Here is a 14,373-nt window from a genome sequence, read left to right on the forward strand (position 1 = left end):
AAAGCGAGCCGGCTGCGCTTTCAATTTGATTTTTTAATGGTGTTTCTTGGCTCCACATATAGTTTGCACAGAGCAGTCATCATTATCTTCTCCTACTAGAACTCCACGTTCAGGTGTTCCTTCCCACTGTTTTTGTTTTTGAATCAAAGGGGAGCAGCAAGACCCACGGTGGAACTTCAGATTCCACAGTGTTCTACTTGATCTATTTCTAAACTCTGCCCCTCCTTGATTTTTATCTCCCAGCTGTCCCAGATCTCTCGGCCTCACTCCCCTCTGTTTCCTGTCCGAATTCCGAAGCCCAGGTTACCGTTTCTGCTATGTCTTAAGGTCCCCACTGAAGGTAAGGATGTTCAGACTCACTCTTCTGGAACCCGTCGGACCTATTTCGTGATAAAGGAAAACGAAACTCAAACGTGACCGATGTGAGAAACGAAACCAAAACTTCTTTCCGGGTACAAAAGACTGGCCGAGGCGGCTCGGCAGGTCAGAAGCCCAGGTTCAGGCGCCCCCTCGAGTTGCCACTCAGGGCTCCGCGCTCTGAGCCCCTGTCGGTCGCTTCCTTCCCTGCAGGTGCCCGGCAGCTGCTCCACCGACGCCACAGGTCCGGTGCGGACGCCGGGGTGGAGGTTGGCGGGAGCAGGGGGAGGTGCTCCGGGGAGCGAACCGGGTTGGGGGCGGAGGCGTGCGGAGCGGGCTCCGAGGCGACCGGGGTCACTGCAGGGAGAAACCCGGAGTGGAGATGTCGCTCACGGTTCCAGCTCTCTGGTCCAGGCGGGAGGTGGCCCGGGAGCGGCTCCGGACGCGCCCCGCTGCGCCCCCAGAAAATGGTGGCGGACGGGTCTCCCGTTGGCGCCGGGAGGCAAGACGTGGGGAGAGGCAGAGGAAAGGGACGCAGGTGGGGAGCGCGGGGTCTGGAATCCGAAGGAGAGGGGCGAGCGTTCAGGCTTTTAAGGGGACCTCTTCAAAGAAAGAATGCTGGGATCTGGGGCCTTAGGGAAACTAAGGGAGGTCAGATCTGAGCATAACCAATATGACCTAGACATCGGTAGCGGCAGGCAGCTAGCATCCCCACCCCACGCACAATCGGGGCGCAACTACAAACTTGCAGAATCAGAATCTGCATTCGAATAATTTACAGGCGATTCCTACCTACCCCTACATTTCAGTGGCTTCATGCAATAATCATTTATTTCTTATAACAGTTAAAAGAATGTAAAAATGGTCAAGGGGCATGTATTTGTTTTCTATTGCTGCATAAGAAATTACCGCAAACTTGGGAGGTTAAGTCAATAAAAATGTAGTATTTTATAAATTTCCGTGAATCAGAAGTCTAGACACAGAGTAACTGAATGCTTTTACTCAGCGTCTCACCAGACTAAAATGAAGGTGCCTACTGGAGCTGCCATCTTGTCCAGGTTCTTTCCAGTTGTTGGAAGAATCCAATTCCTTGCAGGTGTGGGATTGTGAGGTTCCCTGTTTTCTTGTTGGCTCTTGGCTGTGGGTTATTCTCAGCCTTTAGATTCCACCCTCAGCTCCCGGCCAGGTGGTCCTCTCAAAGCATTGTGTCTTATGTCTTCAAAGCTATCAGGAGAATCTGTCTCCTGGAATGTTGGAGTCTTAGGTAATGTGACCTAATCATGGGAGAGACTATCCCATTCAATCTTCCGGTCCTGCCCACACCCAAGGAGAGGATATTATACAGGGCAGTGCACCAGGGTGGCTGGAGTCTTGGAGGGCATCTAGAATTCTGTCCATTGCTGGTCAGCTTTTCTCCAGTGTTTCAGGAAATTGACTCTTTCCATCAAGAGGTTCCATCATTCCCTGGGCCTTATTTTCTGAATTGGGCTGTCTCTAATAATCTATGATTTCTCTTTTTTCCCATCCCTTCTCTCTTTTCTTTTAAAGATTGTTTAAATCAGAACCCAGATAAGGTTTTGGCGCTACTGTGATTGGATAATATGTCTTTAGGCTTGTTGTAGTCTCTTTCATCCTCTTGTAATTTGTTAATAAATTGGAGTCCCTTCCCTTCCCTTCCCTTCCCTTCCCTTCCCTTCCCTTCCCTTCCCTTCCCTTCCCTTCCCTTCCCTTTTTTTTTTTTTTTGGCCTTGTAGAGATTCTAATCTTCCTGGTATCATTTAACAGGTTCTTCTATCTTATAAATGTCTCGTTAATTAATTGTTGCTACTAGAGTTTGGATCAAATTCAGGTCAAAATTTTTGGTGGAGTATTTCTTTTCTTTTTTTTTTTTTTAATGTTTATTTTTGAGAGAGAGAGAGACAGAGACAGAGAACTAGTGAGGGAGGGGCAGAGAGAGAGGGAGACACAGAATCCAAAGCAGGCTCCAGGCTCTCAGCTGTCAGCACAGAGCCAGATGTGGAGCTCAAACTCGTGAACCAGGAGATCATGACCTGAGCCGAAGTCAGATGCTCAATTGACTGAGGCACCCAGGCTCGTCTTTGCTGGAATATTTCAACAATGATGCACTTCTACATGGAAGTAGCTATTTGCCTGTATTTTTGTTGTTCTAGCACCTAAAAATAACAAGATCTATTAATTCATTAGAAGTTGTAATATAAGTATAAATGAAATTTCCCCATTTATATTTATTTGGCAACACAGTGGTTCAGTACTTATATGAGAAAGGCAATTTAACTTCTTGATTCCAGAAGCCCTTAATTTTTGATATATTATCTTTAGATGCTCTCTCTAGACTTTCTGCGATGAAAAATGAGGAACTTAATATACGCTCTTCTTTTTCCACTATTCATCCCTTTCTGAACTTCCCAATTTGGTTAATTATATTATTGTTATATTATAATGGTTTATCATAGTTTACAATATTTTTGACTTTATTTTTAAAAATGTTTTATTTATTTTGAGAGAGAGAGAGAGGGAGAGAGAGAGAGCGGGCAAGGAGCAGAGAGAGAGGGAGAGAGAGAATTCCAAGCAGGCTTCCTGCTGTTAGTGCAGAGACCCACCAGGGCTCTATCCCACAAACGTGACCGGAGCCAAGATTAAGAGTTGGCCGCTTAAACGACAGTCACCCAGGTGCCCGTTTATGACTTTAATTTTTGTGATTTGTTTCTGGTTGAGTAAAAAATGGGAAGTCAAGTAAACAAGTCACAAAATTATTTATTATGTTATTTATTGTAGAAGCAATCTATATGGTTGACTTGGAAATGTAGTTATCACTAAGACCGCTGTTTGAAATCGATACTTTTCTAAATTCAGAGTATCATGGATCCTCCTATTTTTCTTTATAGCTTCCTTTAATTTTCCTGCATCATATGTAGTTATACTGTTTCTTGATTGTCCTTCTGCCTGATATCTACCCACTAATTTTCTGAACTGTCTCTTTAAATAACATTATCATTCAGGCTAGGTGGTTGGTGACTTCTTAAATATCTAGTAATATTGTCTTTCTGCCCTCCTAATGGATTGAATGACTGGGTACGGAATTATAAGTTCAAAATATTTTCCCCTTGGAACTTTGAAAACATTATATTTTCTTTTACCAAAACATCCAATAACGCTCCTCATTTTATTCAGTTCTAACTGTGTGCCAGGTACAATTTTAATCAATTAAAAAAAATTTTTTTTAATGTTTTTATTTATTCTTGAAGGAGAGAAAGAGAGAGAGACAGAGCATGAACAGGGGAGGAGCAGAGAGAGAGGGAGACACAGAATCCGAAGCAGACTCCAAGCTTTTTTTTTTTTTTTAAGTTTTTAATGTTTTACTTATTTATTTATTTAATATGAAATTTATTGTTAAATTGGTTTCCACACAACACCCAGTGCTCATCCCAACAGGTGCCCTCCTTAATGCCCATCACCCACTTTCCCCTCCCTCCCACCCCCATCAACCCTGTTTATTTTTTTAAATATATTTTTTTAATGTTTATTTATTTCTGAGACAGAAAGAGACAGAGCATGAGGGAGGGGAGTGGGGGACGGGCAGAGAGAGAGGGGGACACAGAATCCGAAGCAGGCTCCAGGCTCTGAGCTGTCAGCACAGAGCCCAACATGGGGCTCAAACTCACAGACCTCGAGATCATGACCTGAGCTGAAACCGGTTGCTCAACCGACTGAGCCACCCGGGCTCCCCAAACCCTCAGTTTATTCTCAGTTTTTAAGAGTCTCCTATGGTTTGCCTCCCTTCCTCTCTTTCTTTTTTCCCCTTCTCCTCCCCCATGGTCTTCTGTTAAGCTTCTCAGGGTCCACATAAGAATGAAAACATACAGTATCTGTCTCCCTGTATGACTTATTTCACTTAGCATAACACTGTCCACTTCCATCCATGTTGCTACAAAAGGCCATATTTCATTCTTTCTCATTGCCAAGTAGTATTCCATTGTGTATATAAACCACAACTTCTTTATCTGTTCATCAGTTGATGGATGTTTAGGCTCTTTCCATAATTTGGCTATTGTTGAAAGTGCTGCTGTAAACATTGGGACAAGTACCCCTATGCATCATCACTCCTGTATCCCTTGGGTAAATTCCTAGCAGTGCTATTGCTGACTCCAGGCTTTGAGCTGTCAGCACAGAGCCTGTTTGTGGGGCTTGAAGTCACAAGCCATGAGATCACGACCTGAGCTGAAGTCAGATGCTTAACTGGCTGAGCCACCCAGGTGCCCCTCTTTGTTTTTTTCTCATGCCTTCTAAGGAATTTCCTGGATTTCCGATCTGTAACTTGAGATTTCATCATGTCCATTTTATTGCTCTGCATGTGACTTTTTTCCTGAAAGTATAAATTTTTTTGAGGATTTACTTTTGTTTTTTCTGTAGCAGCCTGTTATTATTGTATTAGATAATATTGTGATGATTGAGAATGCTAATTCAAACTTTTTATAGGACTGTTCTGGCCTTGACTCATGTTTATTCATCCAGCTTCTTCTTAATACCACCCCCCATGTCTAATAATTCAGATTTTTAAATCTACATTTATTCAGTGGTTTTTGTGGTGGGTAGCAGGCTTTATTTTCCCTACCATGACTCTCCCTTAAATGAGAGAGAACTGGGCATAGTGATACAAATTCTATGTACATTTTGTGTAAGGTTGGCATGAGTTCAGGATGAAGTTTAATAGGAAAAGTTTCCTATATGATATATGAGAGGAGGTAGGCAGGAACCCCTTAATTATCAAAATGAGAAGGGTTTTATTCTCCCACCATGGCTCTTGTTGAAAAGTTGTAGTGTCCAATAGGCACATATATCTCATTAGTAATTGTTATTTAATTTAAAAATGATGTTATTTCTTTCTGTTTATGTGTATTTTATTTTCAAATGATTATGTTAGGACTTATTAATTTGTTTGGAGCTAACTCCTTAATAAATAAACTGTTAGGTATTTATTTTGTCCTAGGAGTACCATGAGAAAAATTCTTGAGACATTAAGAACATCCGGGAACCTATGAATTACCTTATTTCATTCAATCTGACCCTACCTTTTCTGGATCTATCCCTTCTGAAAGATACTTGGGGTTAATTTTCTCCCGTTCACTCAGTTCTCATGGAATCATCTTTTATATTTGAACTTGGTACAATTTGGAGAACTGAAGTAAGACAGTATGGCTAATGTGCAGTTAGTAAGGTTGGGAATTGTATGAATTGGATGGCAGAGAGTTTTGGGGAAATTCTCTAAAATTCTTCCCTGGGCAAAAGCCCCTTATAATGTGAGCTATAGCTACTTTTCCTATTTCATTTCCAATTAAATCATTCTGTTTTATGCCATGTGGAACAACCTGTGGAATCAAACTTGTCGTGTGGTTTCACATCTCTGTGCATTAAACCAGTATTGTTTTGCTCTTTGAAATGTGATCCTCTGTATCTCTTACCTTCTCTAAGATGCTTCCATAATTCTTTCTCATATTTTAAATGTGTCCTCAAAACCTCAGAACACAAGAGACTGACTACTCCAGTTGATTGAAGAACTCTTTCAATTCTCTAATGGCTTTCTGTACCATTTCTGCTAGGTCACTAAGCATGTTACACTTTTTGATTTAATTCTCTTTAAACCCTTACCAGATTGTGAGGGGAGAGGACCATGTTTTATGCATATTTGTATATGTGGCAGCAAGTGCAATGCTTGGTGAGGAGTAGATGCTCTTTAGATCTGATAAAAGGGGGAATAACTAGGTAAGCGAGAGACCCTGCTTTTGCCTGTCTCCATTAAGTGTTTCTTAAACATTCCATTCCAGCCACAGTAATTTCTTTTTTCTTCAAGTTTACTCATTTTTTGCAGTCATGAACCTCCGTGCATTGTTATTTTAATATTTATTATGTTTATTTATTTTTGAGAGACAGAGAGAGACAGAGCACGAGCTGGGGAGGGGCAGAGAGAGAGGGAGACACAGAATCCAAAGCAGGCTCTAGGCTCTGAGCTGTCAGCACAGAGCCCGACGCAGGGCTCTAACTCGGGAACAGCGAGATCATGACCTGAGCCGAAGCTGGACACTCAACCGACTAAACCACCCAGGCGCCCCTAATATTTAATATCAATGTGTGCCTCATCATTATATGTTCTTTAATGTCATATAATATGAATATCTATCTATCTATCTATCCATCTATCTAATCTATCTATTATCTGTGTATCATCTATCTATCAAGTTCCACTGCCCTAACACACTATATGGCATATGTGAAGAATGTCTCAATATTTGTTTTTTGTAACAGAATGCTCAAGTGCATTTTCTTCTGCCTCTTTGACAGTTCTTTCTCAATTACCTTTGCAGACTCTTCCTCTTCTCTGTTGGCATTTATTAAATATTAGTGATCTGCAAAACTGTATTTTCAGTCCTTTCTTCTTCTTTCATGATACTGTGTCTGTCTATCCAAGCAAGTTCTTCTACCTCAGTGGCCTTATTTACAATAATATTCAAGTTACTCACATATTCAGGTCTAGCCCAGACCTTGGGTTTGACCTCTAGACCTACATATTTAATTACTCACGTGACATGTCCTACAGTCTTGAACTCAAGTCAAACTCAGAGTGACCACAAATGAACTCATGATCCTTCCCTGAAATGTAGGCTTGTTCCAAGGTTTCCTGCCCAGGGAATGGCCTCGTCCTCCATCCTGTTGCATCAGGTAGAATCTTAAAATCATCCTTGACAACCTTCACTCTTCCCTCTTCTCCATCCGTATCAGATCCATAATACATAATACAAAATTATGTAATACATAATTACAAAATTATGTTAAACTAACCTTTCAAATATTTAATATCCATAGGGGCCCCAAACTACCATCAAACTGTATTACATCAAACTACTCTCATTACCCTTCTGAACTGTGGTTTTCTCTCTGCTTTACTAACAGGAACTTTGATCCCATCTTATCTATTCTCTCTACTGCAGCCAGAGTAATCTTTCAAAATGTAAAGCCGCTCATAACACTACGTGCTTAAAGTCCGTCAGTGGATTTTAGGATGAAAACATGCCCTCAAAGGCTCTGCCTGCTCTTACATTTCTGTAACCCTCTAGTACAGCTAACTCTTCCCTCACTCTCTGCATTCCAACCTTGTTGACTTCTGTTCTGGATCTAGAACCACCCACACTCATTCATCACACAAGACTTTTGTACATGGTATTTTTTGGTATTTTTTGTACACGGTCTTTTCTGCCTGGAATGCTACTCCCCCCATCCCTGTATTTAATTAAATTTTGTTTCATCCTTCAGAAATCAACTCAAGCATTACTTCATTAGGGATGCTTCCTTTATCCTCTTTGTCACAGTTTAAATTTTCCATTGTCCATATGATTATCTGATTAATATTTGTCTTTCCTGATGGATTTTAAGCTCCGTGAGAACTAACAGCATGTTGCCCTTTGTTCATATATTCCCATTGCCTGATGTTTTGCTTAACACACAGTAGTCATTTAATACTATTTCTTGATGGAATAAATGAATTTCTAATTTTTCTTCTTTCTTTGTAGGTCTGTCATTTTCATTAATAACTGCCACTTAGAGGTTCCAAAGTAGAGGAAATTTGCTATATTTAATGTTTTCCAGTTGAGGTTCGAGGTCCAGAGAGCGGCAAGAATGGGTAATTTTCAATTTAAAATATTTATAAATTACAAAATAATGATTCTTTAAGCTACATGGATTTAATAGAATTAAAATAACTTTATTGTTATTTCTTCTTTTTCAAATAATAAGTAAATAATTTATTTTTTAGGTTTAGAAGAACACATGATGTTTTTAGAAAAAATGTCACAGTTAATTATGAGTGCATTGCCAAAAGCCAAGTGAGTATTGTAATAAAGATTTCACCATGTGGAGTTTAAGACACAAAACATGAACATAGGGGAAGGGAGAGAAAAATAAGATAAAAAGAGACAGGGAGGCAAATGACAAGAGATTCTTAAATACAGAGAACAAACTGAGGGTTGCTGGTGGGGGGATGGGCTAAATGGAGGGATTAAGGCATTAATGGGCATGAAGGAGGGCACTTTTAGGAGCACCAGGTGTCCTGTGTAAGAGATGAATCACGGGGTTCTACTTCTGAAACCAATACTACACTGTATGTTAACTTGAATTTAAATAAATAAATTAAAAAAGAGGTGTACATTTGGATACCATATTTCCTGTATATCTATTTGACATGAAAGTAATGTGTATCTATCTCAGTATATATATTATGGTATATTATATATACAATTATATATGCACATGCATATATAAATACATATATGATTGTTTAACATAGAACTTTGAGAGCTGTTTGATAGTGAATGGAAACAGTTTTCTCTTGCATTGTTTGTACACAGCTATCAATGAACCTGTTGTTGTATAAAGAAATAGTATTGATTAAACAGGAAGGAAATTTAACACAGGTCTATATTCAGAATAGAGGTGTTAAATTCCCGATTCCAATCCAGATTCTGCCATGTGGTTTTACATAATTTGCTCTGTCTCTTTGAGCCTCTTTTTCTATATCTACAGGATGGGAATGATCCCACCTTCTTCCTATGAGGGATAGTCATACATATGGATATATTTGAAAAGTCTTAGCGTAGAGACAGACATAAAATAATTACTTGGCAAATTCACCTACTGATGATAGTGATAATGGGCGAATAATGACAATGCTACTGTCTTTGGGGGCCTTATTTAATCAATATGTAATTTTTGTTTTAACTGTTTTCATTTTAGACATTCCAGTTTATTCAATGATTTTGTTGAATCTGAATTTTTTCTGATTGATGGCGATTCATTACTTGCTACATGCATATGTGAGAAATCATTAAAGCAGGGGCAGCAGCTCCACTTCTTTTATGTAATTGAATGCTATCTTATGGATCTTATCAGTAAAGGAGGACAATTTGCCATAGTTTTCTTCAAGGTAACATGTGATTTAAGACCTAAACCTAAAATTCCTTACTATTTTATATTTTTTTCTTATTAACACGTTAAATACATCTATAAGAATTCATAGTTTAAAGGGAAGAACAGAAAAAATACCCATAGTCCCTGTATTCAGAAATTACCACGTTTAAGATTATATTTTATTTGCAGCAATTAAACTTTATATAAAGACACACACGCTCATGAAGGAGGGTGAGCAGTCTCTACAGAAGCTCAGTTGGATTCAACTTTTCCAACTCGGAGAAGCGCTTCTGTTTTTAGAACTCTGTAGTCAGTTTCTTTGAGCCTGGAAAAATGTCAAACTCATTGATACTACTTCATTTATTCTTTGTTCCATAGTAAATACCTCTGAGGGAAGGTATTTGCTCTTCCTTTTCTGATTATGAATATAATTAATAAAATATTAACAGTATCAAATACAGAGGTATAACCACTACCACCCTTTCCTTATCTTATCCCTGAAGGTAACCAAGGTATTACCCTTAAGGGTTTTGGAATGTGTCTGTTCAGTCATTTTGCAGTCAACACTATTGTTAGATTTTTAAACATTGCTGACTTCTTGCAAGCGATGTTTTGAATACAGAGCTGGTATTCTAACCTAATGTTTCCAGTCCAGTTTACTGCACTAATTTTGATCTGTTGAGAAAAACCTCTGCTGCTTCAGGACAATCACACTAAATTGGGATCGTCCTCTCCAAGTGGTTCACCTCAGCTTCCTGTTCTGGATAATTTATATCCGCCATTTGCTTTTGCATATTTTTTCTCTCCTTTTTCTTTTTGAAGTGAAATTGGAGAGGAAAAGAATTAGACTACGAAGGGAAAGTATGATAAACCCTGAGCATTATGTGCTTGCTTAATGGGGACGCCTGTATTTAAATCCAAACTGTGATTTATGGCATGTATTTGTGAAAGGACAGTCAAGGTCTGACTATAAAGCAGAACAAAACTGTATCGGAACCTTTTCTTCTAATGACTTTAATGATACGTGTAAACCAACTAAATGGTAATTTCAAAAAAAATATACTTTATCCCATTCTTACAGGATGCTGAGTATGCATATTTCAGCTTCCCTGAACTTCTTCCTTTGAGAACTGCTTTCATTCTTCATCTTCAGCATAATACCACCATTGATGTTCAAACAGAATTTTCTGGATGCTTATCACAAGGATGGAAAAGTTTCATAGAAGACAGTTACCCATATTACCTGATGGTTGCAGATGAAGGCCTGAACCATCTGCAAACGCACCTTTTCAACTTTTTAATTATTCAGTCTTGGGCAATCAAGGTCAATGTTGTGCTTTCCTCAGGGCAAACATCCAGTATTCTTCGACTTTATGCGTACCTTATGCCAAGCATGTACACGAACCAAACTTTTTTCAAGGAGGTAATTGATATCTAAATATAAATTTCTTTTAGACTTTTACAGAATTTTCCAAGTTACTTGACTTACTTTTATTTCTACCACTTCTATGGAAATTATCATAGCTTTCACAGAGAGGTATAGAAAATTAACAATAATGATAATACAAATGCAATCATATGTTCAGAACTTGTAATAACAACGATTGGTACTTCTCATGAGTCATTTTTTAAATCTTGTCAACAGCCCTTTAGTTAGGTGTAAGTATCATCTGTGTTTTGCAGATGAGGAAATAGATACTTGAGTAAGTAATTTGCTCATTATCAATAGTAAATGAATAATAAAGCATGGTTTGAAAAGGAGCAGTCTGACTTTAGCCCTTATGTGCATAACTACTGTGTGGTATACTGCCTCCAAGTTAATGAAGGTCAGAAATGCACTCATTTGGAGGTAAAAACTCATGCCTCTGTTGCTAAGACATACTGGTGAAATCCTTGTTAATACGGTAGTTTTAATGAGAAAACAATGGAGAAGGGTGATGAGGATGGGAAATAAACAAAATGCTTATTTCATAATATTAAGGCATTAATAGAATTTTCAGAGTATTTAGATTTTAATCCTTTGCTCGATCTTATTATTTTGCTGCATTGGTATATTTGACAATTACTACATTGAAATTTAGGGAGTTAAAAATACTTACTAATTTTATAAATGAATCTAGTTTCTGGTTAATTTTCACTACTTATAGTGAATCCTCATACGGAGATATTAATTCTGTATTTCATCAAAATAATTTGTGAGTCAATTAACATTTTTTACTCTTTGGGAATACTGTCATACTCCTTCTGGTATTTGGAAACCTCCAGATGGTTGTCATGAAATCTGATAAGATAGTTTGTTTTGCTATAGTTAGAATCCCAGTCATTAAACTATTTCCAAGTCTAGTTGCCTGCTGTGGGTAGGATCAGCCCTGGAGTTGATTTTTATATTGGGAAGAGGAACTGTAATCAATTGATCTCATTTCATTCTGTGAAAACAGTTTCTGAATCTGAGCTTGAAGAGTGCTCTACAAACATCCTTCCCAGTCCGTCCTTAAGAAGATTTTTTTAAAGGTCCCTGGCTGGCTTAGCAGTTGGGTGACTGACTTCAGTTCAGGTCATGATCTCAAAACTCATGAGTTTGAGCCCCGCCGAGCTCTGTGCTGATAGCTCAGAGCCTGGAGCCTACTTCGGATTCTGTGTCTCCTTCTCTCTGTCCCTCCCCTGCTCGCACTCTGTCTCTCTCTCTCTCTCAAAAATAAATAAACATTAAAATAATTGAAAAAGAAGATTTTTTTTAAATTTTAGGTTTTATTTCTAGTATAATAATATGTTTCCTAGGTTAGTGAGTACTCATTTTAAAGAGGTTGTTTCACTTATCTATTTGAGGACTATATGAAATGCAAATAAAAATTCAGTGTAATAAGTGATGAATCACTGAATTCTGAAGCCAGTATTACACTGTATATTAACTAACTAAAATATAAATAATAAAAACAGTGTATGATGATAATGGCTGGATGATAGGTACCTGAGGGGAGATTATGCTATTGCTTATTTACATGTATGTTTGAAATTTTTCACAATAAAATATAATGTATTAAATGGGTGCACTTTTTTTTTTTTTGAGATGTTGGAAATGTTCTAAAATTAGATTATGGTGATGGTTACACAACTCTGTATCTTTACCAAAAGCCATTGAATTTTCCCCTTTACGTGAATTTTCTGTTATGCTCATTATACTTTTTACAAAGTTTTTTAAAAAATAAAATGCACTAAGTTCCCAGACAAAAATTAATTCAGCAAAGACAACATAGTGCTGCTTGACAGACTTTAAAAGTATTGTTGATGATCTGTAATTACATTAGTGTAATTTTTTTAACTTGGAAATATATTTTCACAATTATATCTTCAATATATGATTTTCTGTAGTTGGAAAGTGATTAGATATTTTATTTATGACAATTTATGTGACTTGCTTTTCTTTTACAGAATAAAAAGAAGATTGAGAATGCTTATAAAATCCTGATTAAACAATTGCAAGAATGTAGAATTTTAGCACTAGAATCTCTTTTTGGAAATTTAAAATGGAAAAATATGATGGACGAGGTACTGAAACTTTTAAAAACTTTGTATTTGAACTAATTTTTTAGTTATAAAAAAAGTTGCAAAAATAGTTCTGAGTTCCCATAGACTTCTCACTCAGCTTTCCCTAATGTTAGCATCTTATGTAACCATGGTGCATTTTTCAAAACCAGGAAATTAACATCAGTATAATACTATTAACTAAGCTGCAGACATTATTTGAGGTTCACTTACTTTTCCATGAATGTCCTTTTTCTGTTCCAAGATTCTGTCTAGGGTTCCACATCCATTTAGTTATTTCTATCTAGTCTCCTCCAGTCTGTAGTAGTTTCTCAGTGTTTCCTTATCTTTCATGACCTTGATGTCTTTCATGACCTTGATGATGATATACATGGTGGTGATGGCTACATGGATGTATATTTATCTTCAAACTCATCAAGACTGGTCTTTCTGAGCACTGTTATACACTTTTTGAAACCATAAGATGTACCATTCTTATCTTGTATTTTTTCTATCCCAGCCTTGAAATCAACTACTTCTCTAAGCAGTTCTGGTTGCTTTTATTGGAAAGTAGAATTTAGAAGCCAAGATCTGGGAATTAATGTTTGTTCATTTCCACTGGGATGTCATTACTATAAGGACTTTTCAGCAGAAACAGCTAGGAAATATATGTATATATGCTAAGCCATGCATACACATCTGTCTATTTTTTTAAATCTATCTATGTATCTATGTATCTATCATCTATCTTAAATATCATGCTTTCACACCAATGACTTTTACTCCAGTTCAACTTCACATCCTTCATTTTACCCCTCCCATTTCTTTATTTGTAATTTCTTTCTCCAACTGTGAGAAATTCAGCTCTCTCATTACATACAATATATTTACTTATTTTTCATCAATTCTAATATATACATATAGTTTTAGAATTGCTAACCACATCTTGTGAGAAACATGTTCACTAGGTGGATTACGGGATTTATGTGCAGTTCTTTTTAGCCTTAGTCATAGAATATGTTAAAATACTGCTTTCCAAAGTTTTTTAGGTTAGTTCTTTTCTTGCTCACCCCATTCAGTTTGGTTATGTTATTCATTATTAATACAGGTAGGTTTGTTGGTTAATATTTGTATTTCATTTTGGGTCCCTCCCACCCATATTCAGATCTTTAAAGTAAAAAGAAAATTAATGTTTATTTATTTTGGAGAGAGAGAGAGCACAAGCAGGGGAGGGGCAGAGAGAGAGAGGGAGACACAGAATCCGAAGCAGGCTCCAGGCTCTGAGCTGTCAGCACAGAGCCAGACGCGGGGCTTGAACTCACAAACTGTGAGATCATGACCTGAGCCGAAGTTGGACACTCAACCAACTGAGCCACCCAGGTACCCCAACTATATCCAGATTTTTAAAAATTAACCTGTTTATTTTGGAGGGTATGTGAAAGGTATATGAAATATACTTATGATTCTAAGAATCAGAGATATACAAAAGGATATACTCTAAAAAGTGACACTTTACTC

At 37.7% G+C, this 14,373-nt stretch overlaps 1 protein-coding gene across 8 annotated transcripts in view; it reads left to right on the top strand.

Annotated features, from left to right (window-relative positions):
- The first annotated feature begins 438 nt into the window (after positions 1–438).
- The window catches only part of DDX60 (DExD/H-box helicase 60), a 106,873-nt gene continuing 92,938 nt past the window's right edge, over positions 439–14,373 (top strand). For 4 of the 8 annotated variants that reach the window (XR_008421638.1, XR_008421639.1, XM_053901143.1 and 1 more), the window contains exons 1-6: positions 439–601; positions 7,941–8,050; positions 8,183–8,252; positions 9,160–9,349; positions 10,415–10,756; positions 12,763–12,879. Coding sequence is in view for 6 of the 8 variants with exons in the window: in XM_053901143.1 (XP_053757118.1) it covers positions 8,047–8,050; positions 8,183–8,252; positions 9,160–9,349; positions 10,415–10,756; positions 12,763–12,879 (723 nt within the window). In the remaining 2 variants the exon portion in view is untranslated. Of the gene's footprint in view, positions 602–6,970; positions 7,093–7,940; positions 8,051–8,182; positions 8,253–9,159; positions 9,350–10,414; positions 10,757–12,762; positions 12,880–14,373 lie in introns of all 8 variants that reach the window. The other 4 variants (XM_053901140.1, XM_053901139.1, XM_053901141.1 and 1 more) reach the window with 4 other exon arrangements.

The sequence above is a fragment of the Panthera pardus genome, unplaced genomic scaffold (assembly GCF_024362965.1).
Source record: "Panthera pardus isolate Hobbes unplaced genomic scaffold, ASM2436296v1 HiC_scaffold_13, whole genome shotgun sequence".
In the NCBI taxonomy this organism is placed as follows: domain Eukaryota; kingdom Metazoa; phylum Chordata; class Mammalia; order Carnivora; family Felidae; genus Panthera; species Panthera pardus.